The 13,575-nt window shown below is 42.2% G+C and overlaps 7 protein-coding genes across 7 annotated transcripts; 2 read left to right on the top strand and 5 right to left on the bottom strand.

The window, feature by feature from the left end:
• Positions 1 to 7: 7 nt before the first annotated feature.
• V1514DRAFT_334200 (NRDE protein-domain-containing protein) lies at positions 8 to 1,408 on the bottom strand. The gene is made up of 3 exons (XM_066928185.1): positions 1,306 to 1,408; positions 1,055 to 1,248; positions 8 to 947 (listed from the first exon to the last, which is right to left on the bottom strand). The coding sequence occupies exons 1-3, from the start codon at positions 1,341 to 1,343 to the stop codon at positions 121 to 123; spliced, it is 1,059 nt and encodes a 352-aa protein (XP_066782251.1). The 5' UTR covers positions 1,344 to 1,408; the 3' UTR covers positions 8 to 120.
• A 34-nt stretch (positions 1,409 to 1,442) lies between these two features.
• V1514DRAFT_296458 (RNA polymerase I-associated factor PAF67-domain-containing protein) lies at positions 1,443 to 3,448 on the bottom strand. Its single transcript, XM_066925438.1, has 2 exons — positions 3,076 to 3,448; positions 1,443 to 3,001 (listed from the first exon to the last, which is right to left on the bottom strand). Exons 1-2 carry the CDS (start codon positions 3,402 to 3,404, stop codon positions 1,579 to 1,581), a joined length of 1,752 nt encoding a protein of 583 aa, XP_066782250.1. The 5' UTR covers positions 3,405 to 3,448; the 3' UTR covers positions 1,443 to 1,578.
• Positions 3,449 to 3,610: 162 nt separating this feature from the next.
• On the bottom strand, positions 3,611 to 4,883 carry V1514DRAFT_334197 (uncharacterized protein). The gene has a single exon (XM_066928184.1). The coding sequence runs from the start codon at positions 4,811 to 4,813 to the stop codon at positions 3,815 to 3,817; it is 999 nt and encodes a 332-aa protein (XP_066782249.1). The 5' UTR covers positions 4,814 to 4,883; the 3' UTR covers positions 3,611 to 3,814.
• Positions 4,884 to 5,049: 166 nt separating this feature from the next.
• V1514DRAFT_334195 (ADC synthase) lies at positions 5,050 to 6,765 on the bottom strand. The gene is made up of 2 exons (XM_066928183.1): positions 6,697 to 6,765; positions 5,050 to 6,560 (listed from the first exon to the last, which is right to left on the bottom strand). Exons 1-2 carry the CDS (start codon positions 6,727 to 6,729, stop codon positions 5,076 to 5,078), a joined length of 1,518 nt encoding a protein of 505 aa, XP_066782248.1. The 5' UTR covers positions 6,730 to 6,765; the 3' UTR covers positions 5,050 to 5,075.
• Positions 6,766 to 7,133: 368 nt separating this feature from the next.
• V1514DRAFT_334193 (uncharacterized protein) lies at positions 7,134 to 8,120 on the top strand. Its single transcript, XM_066928182.1, has 3 exons — positions 7,134 to 7,448; positions 7,514 to 7,583; positions 7,654 to 8,120. The coding sequence occupies exons 1-3, from the start codon at positions 7,175 to 7,177 to the stop codon at positions 7,910 to 7,912; spliced, it is 603 nt and encodes a 200-aa protein (XP_066782247.1). The 5' UTR covers positions 7,134 to 7,174; the 3' UTR covers positions 7,913 to 8,120.
• On the top strand, positions 8,121 to 10,131 carry V1514DRAFT_334192 (pseudouridine synthase). The gene is made up of 2 exons (XM_066928181.1): positions 8,121 to 8,211; positions 8,311 to 10,131. Exon 2 carries the CDS (start codon positions 8,519 to 8,521, stop codon positions 10,076 to 10,078), a length of 1,560 nt encoding a protein of 519 aa, XP_066782246.1. The 5' UTR covers positions 8,121 to 8,211; positions 8,311 to 8,518; the 3' UTR covers positions 10,079 to 10,131.
• Positions 10,066 to 13,302, bottom strand: V1514DRAFT_334187 (replication factor RFC1 C terminal domain-containing protein). The gene is made up of 4 exons (XM_066928180.1): positions 13,150 to 13,302; positions 12,936 to 13,054; positions 12,396 to 12,866; positions 10,066 to 12,319 (listed from the first exon to the last, which is right to left on the bottom strand). Exons 1-4 carry the CDS (start codon positions 13,240 to 13,242, stop codon positions 10,129 to 10,131), a joined length of 2,874 nt encoding a protein of 957 aa, XP_066782245.1. The 5' UTR covers positions 13,243 to 13,302; the 3' UTR covers positions 10,066 to 10,128.
• Positions 13,303 to 13,575: the final 273 nt, after the last annotated feature.

The raw sequence follows: 13,575 nt of genomic DNA, 5'->3' as shown, positions 1-13,575 counted from the left end.
TAAAAGCATGTATAAGAATAGTTTACATGAAATCAATACGAAGAAAAAGATACAATAAATAATTATTTGATGTAGTAGTAATAATATTATGCTAGGGTATGAATGTCATGTATTTTTTTTTTACCAATCTTGGATTTTGAATTCAAAAGTTTTGTGCGATGCAACTTCATGCTGATGTTCTTCCTTGTCAATTTCATGCACTGTCTTTTCAACATATTTAACCATGCCATCGTTATTCACCAAAATTACGGTCTGAGTCCTGGTCCCATAAAACTGGCCCTTGACAAATTTATACTCAGTCTTGTCAGTGGATTCAGGCTTCAACTCGTCGTCCGGTGATGGCACTAACAATGGTGAAAGAGCTTCGGTTTGTTGAAGCATGTCTTCGTTTGCTCTAAATACTGGAATAAATATTGAATGGCGTAACGATTCAAATACTTGAGCCGGATTTCCGGTTTCGATTCCGTGCCTGGGTAACTCGTCCGTGGACAAAACGTCAAACAAGTTCTCAATCAGTTCAGATTCGGTTCCGGCGATTGAATTGCGAATCACGTCGGTCAGCAATTGCCGGCCTCGATGAACTTTTGGCCATGGATGAGCATATAACGAATTTGAGATTCCATACGTGTGATCTAAACCGGAATAATTTGCATCTTGTTGTGATGTCGTGCCGCGCATGTGGTGATGTGTCGTGGCATCAAACAGCCACGACGTTCCGTCCGACAATGATTTTGATCTGTTTGTAAGCACGCCAAACGGTTGCAGCCGTTCGTGATTGTCATCTTGACTTTTACGTATTATGCCACATACCATGTTGAATCCACCCACTGACAAAAGCCCCGCCGGTCCGACTGAGTTGATTGCATGTTCCATCCATTCTGAAGTTGACTGATTTGAACTAAGGAAATGCTTAACCAGTACTCCTCTTGAAAGTGGCGAAATGTAATCTGTAATTTAAAAAAAAAATCAACCTTTTTTAGTAATCATATACACGAGTTAAAAAAAAAAAAAAAAAAAAAAAAAAAAAAGATTGGGTTTCATTTGGCTTGTATACCATCTGCTTCGGTTTCTCGAAAATTAAGCAGCACTGCCAACCTGCCAGTTTTGGACATGCCGATCCAAGTGCCATGTTCCTGCCTGGCCAAATCACGAGGGCCAAGAATATCTGAATAAGGTTCAGGCCAGTAATCGACACTGCTTGTCGGCCTGTTGAGATATTCGTCCCTGTTCGAGAGCACGATCAGCGGGCTGGGCCTGGTCAGCTGGTTACGATTTTAATGACAACCATTTAGATATGAAGCTTACTAATTGGGATGCGCAGTAGAAAGCAAGAGAATGCACATTTTATATGGGCAAGAGACAAAAGAACAACGAAAGCTCTTGTTAATATGAGATGCGAAGTGTGGGGTTGCCAATTGACTCAGTCGCGATAACGCATAAATCCCAAGATGAGCCTCTCCCCGGCCAAATTAAACACATGTTCACATTTAATGTTCTATACAACTAATTCAATTATAAAAACTAATAAAAAAACATTTTTTTTTTTTTTTGCTCTTTGTTTTGTTGGAAACGCCCGTACTACTTCTTATCGTTCTTCTCTCTTCTGTCTCGTCGTTTTTCCTTATGCGTCTGATCTTTTTCATCCTGTACTTTTTCTGGGTTCTTGTTTCTTATCGTATCTTGCACAGCATAATATTTTGCAGTGTTTCTTAAGAACCAATCACCAAACTTGCGGCCGATCCGGGCTTCCGAAATGTTAATCAGGTCATTCTGCAACGCAATATCTAAGTCAGACACGTTTACAATGTTCCCGTCCAGAAGTGAACCTTGCGTCCACTTGACTTGTCTGCTCTTTTGCTTGTAAACAATAAGTGCCGATCGAAGTTCTTCGGGATCGATCTCTAAAAATGTGGCAAGTTTTTCGAGTGACATGGTGGTGTAAAGTTTCAAGTACGATCGAAGCGTGGGGGTCAAAATTGTGTTTTTCACGTCGAGCATGAACACTTTCAAATGATGGTGAAGCGGGTCAACGTTGCTGGATGGATTATCAAAATCCGGGTGCGAGTGCGTAACAAACTTGGGGCATGCAAAAGTGAATAATTCTTCAAACACGGGCAGGGCTTGCTCGCCACCTCGTTGCATGCGGGCAAGTTGCTCGCCATTCTTTTCACGCAGCGCGGTATGGATGGAATCATCCAATCGGGTCGGACACAGAGCCACACAGATTGCTAATAACGCATACATCTGTTCTGATCTCTTCGTGACCGAGTCATACTGAGCTGCCTTGTTGTGGAAGTTCTTGGTTCGCGATATGTACAAAAGAATATGAGAAAATGCCTTGATGGCATCAGAATATCGTCGAAGCATCATGTAGCAAAATCCAACGTAATAATAAATCGTAAACTGGGCACCTGCCACCCGGCTAAACTTGGTTTTCTTGGTCAAGTCAATGTCTTCCATGGTCTTCAGGGCAAGCGTGAAATCACCAAGAAGCGTATGAACCCGCAAAAGACCAATAATTGAAAAATAACCCAAGGTCTTGTATAGCGGACGCACGTCAGTGACCTCATCGGGATCGCGTCCTTCCTTGATGGCTTCAAGAACCACATTAATATTCGCCTTTTGAACAAACGAGTACAGCACGTTTAAAACTGAAAATGTCGACCACTGGCTTGAAGCAGTTTCACGAAGAATTTGAACCTCTTCCTCATTATGAGACTTGCGCAACGTGCGGCTGCGGTACAGTCCAAAGCTGTTAAACTGATAAATAAACTCATCAATCAAATCCCAGGCCCAGTTGGTTGGAATCTCCAGATCAACTGATGATGATGAATCAAACAAGTAATTAAACAACACGCAGTAATTTTCATAAGATGCAAACCGGTCTGCCACGGTGGGCTGCAATTTGGCGTACAAATGCCTGTAGTACATCTCAGTGTACAAGGTAAGAAACAACTGGTCATTGTTTACCAGTGGTCTAACCACAGTTTGTGGATCAGGCCTATCAACATGTGATTAGCAATTTTTTTTAAAAAAGAAAAAATATAAACAATTAAACCTCATGAATAAACTTACCAAGGCGTGTTCTTGTAGAATTTTTCCGTCAATCGGTTGAATGAGTTTTCGTAGCATCCGTGCAATTCATACACGTTGTTCTCTTTCAAGCAATGCTGAAAATACAAAATAAAATTCCTCACAGCGTCAGGAAGTTGAGCAACAGCTTGTTGCTGTTGAAGTTGCAATTGAAGTTGAAAAGCTTGCTGCTGCTTAAGCAATTGCTCTTCATCAAACTGGCCATCGGTATCGATCAGATCTGTTGCCAATGGCTCGTCATCTTCAAAATCATAATCTCCAGTCTTTTGAATAAAGTCATCGTAATCGTACGCGACAGTTTCGGTATCCATTCTTGCTGAAATAATCAAGGCAGTCTTGTCTGGATTGAAGGAAGAATAACGCAGTCTTTTGTGTCGATTTGAGATTTTTTTTTTTTTCAGTAAATATCTGGGCAAGGGTGTGTACCATGGTTTCAGGGTAAACCTTGAATTATTCTGAAAACGAAACCATCAAGTTACGGCAAACGTTCGTTATCAATTTTGTTTTTAATTTACTTGTTGAATGTCATTATCGGTTGTGTAACTTGGAGAGTAAAATTAATATCTATACAAATGCATGGTAAAAAAAATTGTCAAAAACGCGCCCGTAACTCGTAAGTTCTATATGTACTTAAAATAAACTGCAAACATCATATATATTCCTATGCTAAACGCCTTAATCACTAATTGAAAAGAAAAAAAAAACATGTTGGCTTGCTTGTTCACTGCTCAGCAGAGGCAGATTCGCCGGTGTCCAGAAACCTGACAGTGCGGTTAATCATCTTGATTTGTTGCTCAATATCTGACATGCGCCAGGTTCGTTCCATTTCATCAACACATCGTCTTGAACAAAAAATATGTTCCAAAACCACAGGGCTTAATGCCACAACATCCTTTCTGTATCTTTTGAGAAATTTTTTATCTTTCTTGTCATCAAGCAGGACTAACAGCGGACGATTGCACTGCGCACATTCATCCGGTGGCAGTACTCGTGGCCGAAGGTGCGATGGCACGTAGGAAAACGGAGGAAATTCGCCGGGAATGTCTATTTCCGATAACGGAGTGGCCCTTAAAATAACTGCCAGTGTGATTTCCTTGAGGGAAGGAATCGGTCCCAGGCAGGACAGCTTATGATCCTCTGACGCATGCGAAGCATGTTCAGGCCGGTAAACAAAATCTGTGAGCATAAGCGAAGTAAAATCCGGAGTTAAAACGTCATCCACGAGAAGCCGTTGCAAGTTCATGGTCTGCATTTGGCAGGGCAGGGCCACCAACGCGTTTGACCGCAAGTCAAGACTGCGCAGTGACTTGAGATGAATAATCTGAGGTGGCAGTCGTTGCAGGCCGCATCCAAGCTTGAGCACGGAAATATGTGAGAAATAATCAAAAAAGCTGGCCGGCAGTTGCGGCACGTGAGTCAACGCCGTGGTCAATGTGGACTTGCGCGACAGAATCGAGACCGTGGTCAACTGCCGGGCCCTGCTTGCCTTGCACAGCTTATCCCGCCTCATGGCAGGATCTGTAGTATCATCCAAGTAGCTGACAGGTAAGAGCAGGCTTGACATGCGTTCATCGGAGTCTCCGTGGCCGCTTCCTCGCCGGTGGCGGAACGGTCTTTGCTCATTTTGGTGATGATGACGATGATGATGGCGGCGCTGGAAATCAGCTGGCGAAAAACTCTGTGCTTCAGAAGTTGTGGATACTATAACCTCGCTAGTCATACGTGACAAACAAAAGAAGAAGAAAAAAACCTTGACGAACAAAAATTCAATACAGAGAGATTAGACTTGTTGGCTTATATTGAATAATTGCCTTGGCCCGAGCTGAGTTCTTTGGTGGCCCAAACGCGTTTCGCGATGAGCTACAAGCCCCTGTGGCGCATGCCATCATACAATTTACATCTCAATCATTATTGATTTTGCACACAAGTTGGGTAATAAAATAGTTACTATTATATGAATGAATGTGTGCATTAAATTAATCTTATTCTTGGGACTGGTAGATCTTTTCCGCCTCGGTGATTGTCCGGATATTGGACGCAAGCTTATTCATGCTCTCCAAATACTCGTCGTAAGGGTCCGAGTCGTAGACAATGCCACCGCCAGATTGCAGATAGGCAACACCATCCTTAACAAGCATGGTTCGCAGCGCAATGCATGTGTTCATGGTACCCTTGTCATACCCCCAATGACCAACTGCACCGGCATAGATGCCTCGTCGCTCACCTTCCAATTCGGAGATCAATTCCATCGCTCGCACCTTGGGCGCACCAGACACGGTGCCGGCGGGGAAAATGCTTCGAAACGCATCAAACCGGGTCTTTCCTTCCCTCAGAACTCCCGAAACCTGAGAAGTCAGGTGCATGACGTGTGAAAACCGCTCGACTGTCATCAGCCGATCCACGGTCGTCGTCTTTGGGTCGCACACTCTTGTAACGTCATTTCGTGCCAGGTCCACCAGCATCACGTGTTCGGCCCTGTCCTTCAAAGAGCTTTGCAATTCCTGGGCCAGCAGAGTGTCTTCTTCGACTGACTTTCCCCGTTTCACCGTACCCGCAATCGGGTGAGTAATGATGCGGCCGTTTTCAGACTTGACCAGCAACTCGGGACTGGCGCCAACGATTTGGAAATCAACATTCTCAATAAAAAACATGTACGGTGATGGATTGACTGTGCGCAAGTGACGATAAATATTGAACGGATGCAAACTTGTCGGTCTGGCTATCCGTTGTGACGGCACGCCTTGGAAAATGTCGCCTTTCAGGATATGAACCTTTAATTGGTTAACAAAATTTTCGTACCCTTCCTGACCCACGTTTGATTTGTATTCATTGCCGGGCACGATTGGTGGCTGAACCGGATATTCAATCACGTCCGAATACAACGTGTCGGCCACGGTTTGAATCTGGGTCCGGGCAAACTCTTGAGCTGCTTGCAAATCAGCATGTTGATCAACATGAATATTACAGATAACTTGAATTCGATTGAACACATGATCAAAAGCCACCAAGTTATCGAACAGCAAGAGCACGCTTTCGGGAATTCCAAGCGTATCCTTTAATTCCCGTGCCGTCTTGGGTTCGAAATATTTTATGCAGTCATATGACACGTATCCAATCGCACCACCAGACATTGGTGGCAGTGATGGTGTTTGCAATTGCCGGTATGGTTCCAACTCGGCTTCGAGAACGGTCAACGGATCGACGTTTTCTCCAAATCCATTTCCAGTAACAATCACTTTGCGGGGAGCAACGCCAACAAAACTGAACCGGTCGACTTTGTCACCTCCAATTGCAGATTCCAAGATGAACGAATACGATCCTTCCGGAGCTGCACCTCGAAGCTTCAGATATGTAGTGACGGGAGTCAAGTTTTCGTTTGATATGAACGCATAAAACGGGATCACGTTTGCACTGGGATCTTTTTCCAACAGCTCGCTAACCGTCTCAACCGTGGGTTGAACCTTGACCTATAATTAAAATTAGTGATAATTCTCGTAATGGGTCTTCTATAGCTTTATGGCAATGCTATATGGCTCAATGTCGGGAGTATTTCTTGTAGTTATGTCCAAGCAAGACGCAAACCAAAAATTTAAATAACCTTACCTTCCTGTTTGAAGGATGCACTGGAGAAGGCATATCTCTTGTATGGGTAAAAAAAAAAAAAAGAATTCCTGTTCGACATGGAATTTCTTGAATGGATTGCTCGTGACAAATAAAAACAAGTGCAGGCCGGGTAACTAGTAAAAGAGGAAAATTGGGTTACGTAAGATATTGCGTAAGGATTGGTCCCGATGCAAAGTCAGCCATGCAATTGCGATGAATTTATCATTACAACAACATAATTAGACAAATTATCAAATTTTGTGCTTGTTTCCTATTCGGACCATTGCAAGTCAACAGCTTGCACTTTACCCAGCCCGTTCTCTTGTAGAACAATTCGTTTTATTCCAGCAAATGCATTAAGGTCACAAGTTTTGGCACTTTGGTGAGCCGCACGGGGTTCAACACCCCATCGTAACAAATTTTCATTTTCAAAAAAATAATTTCAAAACCAAAAAAACAAAATTGACAACCAAAAGAAATGACGGACGAAGTTAAGCATCACAAGAAGGACAAGTCTCAGAAGAAGCGGAAATCTTTGACCGCTGAAGAAGTCAAGGTCGCATCCGAGCCCGAACCGATCGTGGTCGATAGTAGTCCGGCAAAGGAAGAGAAAAAAAAACGCAAGACGTCGAACGTTACCGGCGCTGAAGCTGAAGATAACTACGATGCCAGATTGCCTGCCGTTTTGTCATTTGCTAAACCGCTCGCATCAAAGAAGCTTAACAAAAAGACATTGAAAACGATCAAGAAAGGTAAAGCAGATTCCGGCTCACGTTCGATTATATGCTAATTAATATTTTTATTTTATTTTTTTTAGCTGCCAAGGCAAAGCACGTTAAAAGAGGTGTTAAGGAAGTTATAAAGTCTCTTAGAAAGGGAGACAAGGGGTAATTATTTTCCTGATAAACTATTTTTTTTTTTTTTTTGATTTTTCTAACCGCTGTTGCTTTTTTCTAGTCTTGTTGTCATTGCTGGTGATATTTCACCCATGGATGTGATTTCACATATTCCAGTACTTTGTGAAGATAATGATATTCCTTATTTGTTTGTTCCATCCAAGGAAGATCTCGGATCAGCTGGTGCGACCAAGAGGCCAACAAGTTGCGTCATGATCGTGCCAGGAGGATTTAAGAAGAAATCAGGCATCACGACTTCAAGTGATGATTATAAAGAAGGGTTTGATGAATTAGTAGGCGAAATCAAAAAATTGGAGTGAAAAAAATTAAACAAAAGAAATAGTTTGCATTATTTTTATTTTTTTTTTTTTGTATTATTTTGTTTGTTTTAATATCTTGGGACATTTGTTTTTTGATTTTTTTTGACTCTGTATGGATTGCAACTGAGTGGGAAAGAAAGGGGAAAAAATAGATTTCTTTTAACTACTTTTTCATTAATATCAAAAATAAAAAAAATAAAAAAAATGATGTATGAACTAGTTAATGCCCATAACTGCATTCATTGACCGGATGGTTTCAAAGGTCGTACAACATGGTGGGAATTCGCCAGAGCAAGAAGGTATGAGGTACTTCATGTGTTTGCCAGAATCGTGAACATGTCGAAAAAGTAAATCAATTTCAAAGAAAAAAAAAAAAGAAAAAATTTAATCTGTAGCAGATTACATAGATACAGCATCTTTCGCGATCGTTAAACTGTTAAATTAAATTTTGCTCACACAAAATTTATTTCAACAGGCCAGCAGAACCAAAAAAAAAAAAAAAAAAAGAAGATTTCACATACATTCAAACTGTTCAAGGCATCAATTTGTTTGTTTGCCTGCGTGACGACTCCACGCAGTCTTAAAATTCACACATCAAGACGAATCATGAGTTTGCATGCGGATAACAAGTCTTCAGACTTGACTGCCACGAATGCACTACCACCACCACCTGATTTATCATATGATCAATCACAATTGCCAAATTCAAGTGTTGAAAATTTACAGCCAGCTCAGCAGGACGTGACCGTGCCGGTGGTGGATTCAACAAGCAGCCCCGGTGCAAGCGTTCCGCAAAAGCGTGAACCCAACAACCGAAGAGCCAGGAAAAATGTCAAGCGCAAAAACAAAAACATTCCAGATCATGTTGTAATTTCACCTCAGTTTATTAAAAATGCAAAGCCAAGGTCCAAGGACGATTTCGGGTTTCGGGTTCGCGCGCAAACGTTGGAAGCTCGTGGCAACGCATGCCAACAGGAAGAGCTATTGTCAGCAAAGCCCGAGCCGGTCGTAAAATTAGTCGACGGCAAAGAGTTTAAGGAATACCCGATATTGGACGTGGTTGCTCAAAATGCAAAGTACGTTATCGGTGATGGCTACCGACGAGTGCCACCGTATTATTTCACTTACATCACGTACGCAAAAGGCCGATGGCTGGGACGAACATTGGAAGACGTGTTCACAAAAGAGTTTAGGGAACGACCGAAAGAATACTACGTGCAATCTATTTTGCAAGGCAAGGTCACGGTTAACGGCGCAAAAGTGCCGCCGTCGTACGTGATCGCAAACGGGGACATTATTCGCAACCTGGTTCACAAGCATGAACCTCCTGTGAACTCCGCATCAATTGATATCATCTATCAGGACGAAAACATTATTGCCATAAACAAGCCGTCCGGAATTCCGGTTCATCCGACAGGCCGGTTCAGGTTTAACACAATCACGGAGATCTTGCGATGGCAAATGGGCATTCACGCGCACCCTTGCCACCGGTTGGACAGGCTAACATCCGGCATCATGTTTTTGGCATTACAATCATCCACGGCGCAACAATTTAGTGAAAAACTTAGGGAACGTTCGGTTTATAAGGAATACGTGGCCAGGGTGCTCGGTGAATTCCCAGATGGTGAAATCATTCAGGACCAGCCAATCGTCACGATCGATCCTCGCGTGGGCTTAAACTGCGTTGATTTCAACGGCAAGCCATCAACCACGATTTTTAACCGCTTATCGTTTAATGGCAAGACCAGCGTGGTAAGATGTCGCCCGTTGACAGGCCGAACTCATCAGATTCGAGTGCACCTGCAATATCTTGGTCATGCCATCGCTAATGATCCCATATATTCGAACCGAAGAATTTTTGGGCAAAATTTGGGCAAATCAGGTGAGTTTGATCATGACGATGCCGTGGTTGAATTACAGAAAATGTCCAGAACCGAAGAAGCCAGGTCGGCAGCGTTTGAACAAGTGGTTAGGCAGGCAGATTTAAAAAAGGGTGAGAAATTATCAGACGAAAAATGTCGTGAATGTGAGGGCGTGTTGTTTACGGACCCGAGACATGATGAATTAGAATTATGGCTTCATGCCTACAAATATGGATCCGCTGATGCGGGTTGGGAATATAAAACTCCGTTACCTGAATGGGCAAATGAAAATTTTGAATCATAGAGTTGGTTTATTTAATTGTACATAATGTTTATATATATATTATTTTAAACTCATTTCTTCTTTTTGCCTTTTGTGGCTGCTGATTTTTTAGCACCAGCTTTCTTTGCGGTCGGCTTTTTAATATATTTGTCCTTACTCAAATCATCTTCATCATTATTTTTGCCATTCGCTCCTTCTTCGTCTTCATCATCTATTCCTCCTTCCGCATCATCACCAAGAACGTCATCCATTGCTTCTTCCAAATCCGGAACTTCTTTCTTAATTTTTTTTGGATCTTGAACCGTGGTCGATTTAATAAACGGAATCGGATGACTCATGGCGTTATATTTTCTCGTGAACGCGGTCTTGGTCGCGGTCGCAACTTTTTTCCACACGTCTTCACCATTACCCGGGCCCACGCTGATTTCAAGAATCGCGTCAAAATCTTCCTTGGTAAGATAATATGAATCCATAAACTCAATTGTTTCTGCAATGCCAGCTTGGCCTTGGTTCAAGATCGGTGACAACAAATGATCATAAAATTGTGACAAGTATTGCAACCGTACCTCGTGACGATCACCTGAGATTCGCAACCGAACATGTGATTGAATCTCTTGAAGAAATCGGGAAAGCTTGTTTTGCTTGGAGAATTGACCCAACCAACTCGTGAACTGAAACCGCTCGCCCGTTCCCGATCCACAAATGTACGCACTCGGACGAACGCTAGAAAGAATGCCGTGAAGTGGCATTAATGACCATTGCTGTTGGGAACCATGGATCATGCGATCACATAAATCACCATCCGATATCGAACTGGCCGCGCGATCAATCAGATCAATAACTTTGGCCGTGCGGTCCCGACCCGGACCGGCCGTACGAGCCAGTTGAGGATTCATGCGCAAATAATTTTCTTGAATCATTAATGGCGTAAAATCATGATCATTAAAATACAAATCAAGCTTGTCGTTAAGTGAATATTTATTGTTAGCCACAAACATTTGTCCCGAAAGTAATTGGCCAGCAATGTCGAACGGTTTTAATACAATGTTTTTCTCCCATGCCTTGGCTTGCACTTTGCCGTCTTCATATGTCATTTCGTTCGATCGCAACCGGAAACTTGACAACAGGTTAATTATTTGTCGAATGTCTGCATGCGTGCTCTGAACTAATTGATCAATAACCTGAGCTGGAATCTTTAAGCCTTCTCGATAGGCGATCGACAAGATTCTTGAGCGAATTGCTGCCGCATCTGGTCTTCTAAACGGCAAAGTAAATGCTACCCTATCAAAAGGTCTCATCTTTGGTAATGAGTAGTCATTGCAAATTAAAATCATGGGGATGTGTGTCTCTTGACAAAGCTTGGCCATTTGACCAACGCCACCTAAATCGCCAGCTGACATGCCATCCACCTCGTCCAGGATTAACACGATTTTTTTTTTGGATGCCTCAGCAGCATGAGTCTTTGTACCAAAATAACCAAGCATGGACGTGTTGTTTAATACTCCAGCGAACGTTCGGGCAATAACTTTTTTGCTTCTGGTATCAGATGCGTTTGTTTCGAGAATGTCGTAGCCGGCAAGCTTGGCAACTAAATGAGCCGAAGTTGTTTTGCCAATCCCTGGCGGACCGGTGATCATTACTGCCCGATAAAGACCACTGCCATCGGGACCACCTTTCTTGAATCCCGATTTAAGACTAGCATCCCAATTGGTTAACCAGTCCTGTAATCGACCGATCACTGTTTTGTTGCCACATATTTCTTTTAAACTTTGAGGAGCATATTTGTCAGTCCAAAGAAGCGACTGATTCGGGTCACTGTCGCGCGAGTCTTTTGATGGATTTAGAGATCTATCAATGCCAATACTCTTGGCCATCTCCCTTGCCTTAGTCTCTTCTAATTCTTTCTTCTTTTGAGCAGCTTTTGCAGCCTCACTGTTACCTCCGTTTGCGGGCAATTCCCTGATGAGTTGAAACAATCCTTCCTGGTTTAGAGTTTTGAGGTTGTGCTTTTTGATCACATCTAATTTTTTGGGTCCAGCATCATCACCCAAAACGACATAACTTGTTTTGCTTGATGGCGCAGCCTGCACTTTCCCACCATGTTGTTCAACGAGTTGTTTGCCCTCATCTCGACCAAGTGTTTCTAAAACGCCGGTAAATACAAAATTAAGTCCAGCCAAGCAATTCTCAGCACCAACCGGTAGTTCGGTCTGACCTGGAGGTGGCTGTGCCCTTTGGGATAGAAATGCGCGATATCCTGTTCTATTAAGACATGTCAGTAAATTTGTTTTTTCTTTTTTTCTTTTCTATAGTCTCCGCAATGAAAAGGGTAATTTACTTTTTAGTTTCCGCCGTCGCCGCAGTAGTCGGTACTGGTTCTGACTTCACATCGTCACTTGATGATTTTGATACCGATTTTTTAGCAGTTGTTATTGGTTTGCCCTCGTTAGTCGTTTTCCGTTTTCTCTCAGTTGGTTTTGTGACGTCAACCTTGGCATCAGATTTTTGTGAATCTTTTTTCTCAACCGGTTTATTTATGACCAACTCAAGATCATCGTCATCCAAATCTAACGCGCCATCATAATCTTCGTCTTTATGACTGACAGATTTTTTGGACGCGGCGGGTTTCTTTTTCGATTCAGGTTGTTGCTGTTTTGGCCTTGCGGCAGGTGCCGTTTTTGTTGTTGACCTTGTGACCTTGTTTAATGATTGAAAGAATTTAGACGCATCTGTGACTTCAATTTCTTCACCATCATGTTTTGCTCGTTTTGCTGATGCTTCAGATACTTGTGCGGATTGTCTTCTTTTCCTACAGTCATTAAAATAATCACGTTAATTTCAAATTAAAAAAGACAAACGCAATTGCCAAAACTCATACTTGTGTGACGCGTCTTCGCCGTTGTCGTTATCGTGATCGTCATCGCTATCTAGTGAAATTGCAATCTTGCTAGAAGGATTCAAATTTTCCTTTTTGTTATCAGTAGTAGAAGATGTCGACTATAAATAAAAACGGCCAAAAAAAAAAGATCCAATAACAAATTAGCAAAAGTTGTTTTTTTCTTCGCACAAGAGTCAGCGGGGATCTGGTTTACCTTCGCGCCAAGCAAGGTTTGCTTTTTGGCAGGTGAGGATTTATTTTGACTAGCCTGACTGCTAAAATATTTTCTAATATCAGAACCAGCCATGACGGCAGATTGAATTCTGAATTGACGAGGCTATGAACAGGGATCGAAACCGGACCAGGTCGTACGAGATTATTGTTGTAATATTCAAACGACGCGTTGAACGCGAGAGCGCTGTTACCCGGAATTTGATGAATGAAGAAGGAAGGTATTTACATAAAAGATAAACAATGAAATTTTTTAAATTTTAATATATGCATCACTTGTATATTGAATACGATTGTGTTGTTTTGAACAAGCAGTTGACTACATTGTGATGATATATGATTGAGGAAAGAAAAAAATAAGGAAAAAGATGAATTATTATCCAAACGGAAACACACTTAAAACACCAAT

This window comes from Lipomyces japonicus (genome assembly GCF_038497905.1).
Source record: "Lipomyces japonicus strain CBS 7319 unplaced genomic scaffold V1514scaffold_32, whole genome shotgun sequence".
Lineage (NCBI taxonomy): Eukaryota > Fungi > Ascomycota > Lipomycetes > Lipomycetales > Lipomycetaceae > Lipomyces > Lipomyces japonicus.
Note: the sequence above shows the minus strand (reverse complement) of the source record. Positions and strands in the feature narration are given on the sequence as shown.

What these genes read in the sequence shown, in the direction of transcription:
- V1514DRAFT_334195 (XM_066928183.1), bottom strand. Translation starts at nt 6,729, where the DNA reads ATGCCTTCTCCAGTGCATCCTTCAAACAGGAAG. An exon ending in TGCATCCTTCAAACAGGAAG is followed by an intron (nt 6,561 to 6,696) that starts GTAAGGTTATTT and finishes TTTTAATTATAG; the next exon opens with GTCAAGGTTCAACCCACGGT.
- V1514DRAFT_296458 (XM_066925438.1), bottom strand. Translation starts at nt 3,404, where the DNA reads ATGGATACCGAAACTGTCGCGTACGATTACGATGACTTTATTCAAAAG. An exon ending in TTCTACAAGAACACGCCTTG is followed by an intron (nt 3,002 to 3,075) that starts GTAAGTTTATTC and finishes ACATGTTGATAG; the next exon opens with GCCTGATCCACAAACTGTGG.
- V1514DRAFT_334200 (XM_066928185.1), bottom strand. Translation starts at nt 1,343, where the DNA reads ATGTGCATTCTCTTGCTTTCTACTGCGCATCCCAATTA. An exon ending in TCTACTGCGCATCCCAATTA is followed by an intron (nt 1,249 to 1,305) that starts GTAAGCTTCATA and finishes GACCAGGCCCAG; the next exon opens with CCCGCTGATCGTGCTCTCGA. An exon ending in TCGAGAAACCGAAGCAGATG is followed by an intron (nt 948 to 1,054) that starts GTATACAAGCCA and finishes TTTAAATTACAG; the next exon opens with ATTACATTTCGCCACTTTCA.
- V1514DRAFT_334187 (XM_066928180.1), bottom strand. Translation starts at nt 13,242, where the DNA reads ATGGCTGGTTCTGATATTAGAAAATATTTTAGCAGTCAGGCTAGTCAA. An exon ending in GGCGAAGACGCGTCACACAA is followed by an intron (nt 12,867 to 12,935) that starts GTATGAGTTTTG and finishes TAATGACTGTAG; the next exon opens with GAAAAGAAGACAATCCGCAC. An exon ending in GCGACGGCGGAAACTAAAAA is followed by an intron (nt 12,320 to 12,395) that starts GTAAATTACCCT and finishes ATGTCTTAATAG; the next exon opens with AACAGGATATCGCGCATTTC.
- V1514DRAFT_334197 (XM_066928184.1), bottom strand. Translation starts at nt 4,813, where the DNA reads ATGACTAGCGAGGTTATAGTATCCACAACTTCTGAAGCACAGAGTTTT.
- V1514DRAFT_334192 (XM_066928181.1), top strand. Translation starts at nt 8,519, where the DNA reads ATGAGTTTGCATGCGGATAACAAGTCTTCAGACTTGACTGCCACGAAT.
- V1514DRAFT_334193 (XM_066928182.1), top strand. Translation starts at nt 7,175, where the DNA reads ATGACGGACGAAGTTAAGCATCACAAGAAGGACAAGTCTCAGAAGAAG. An exon ending in ATTGAAAACGATCAAGAAAG is followed by an intron (nt 7,449 to 7,513) that starts GTAAAGCAGATT and finishes TATTTTTTTTAG; the next exon opens with CTGCCAAGGCAAAGCACGTT. An exon ending in CTTAGAAAGGGAGACAAGGG is followed by an intron (nt 7,584 to 7,653) that starts GTAATTATTTTC and finishes GCTTTTTTCTAG; the next exon opens with TCTTGTTGTCATTGCTGGTG.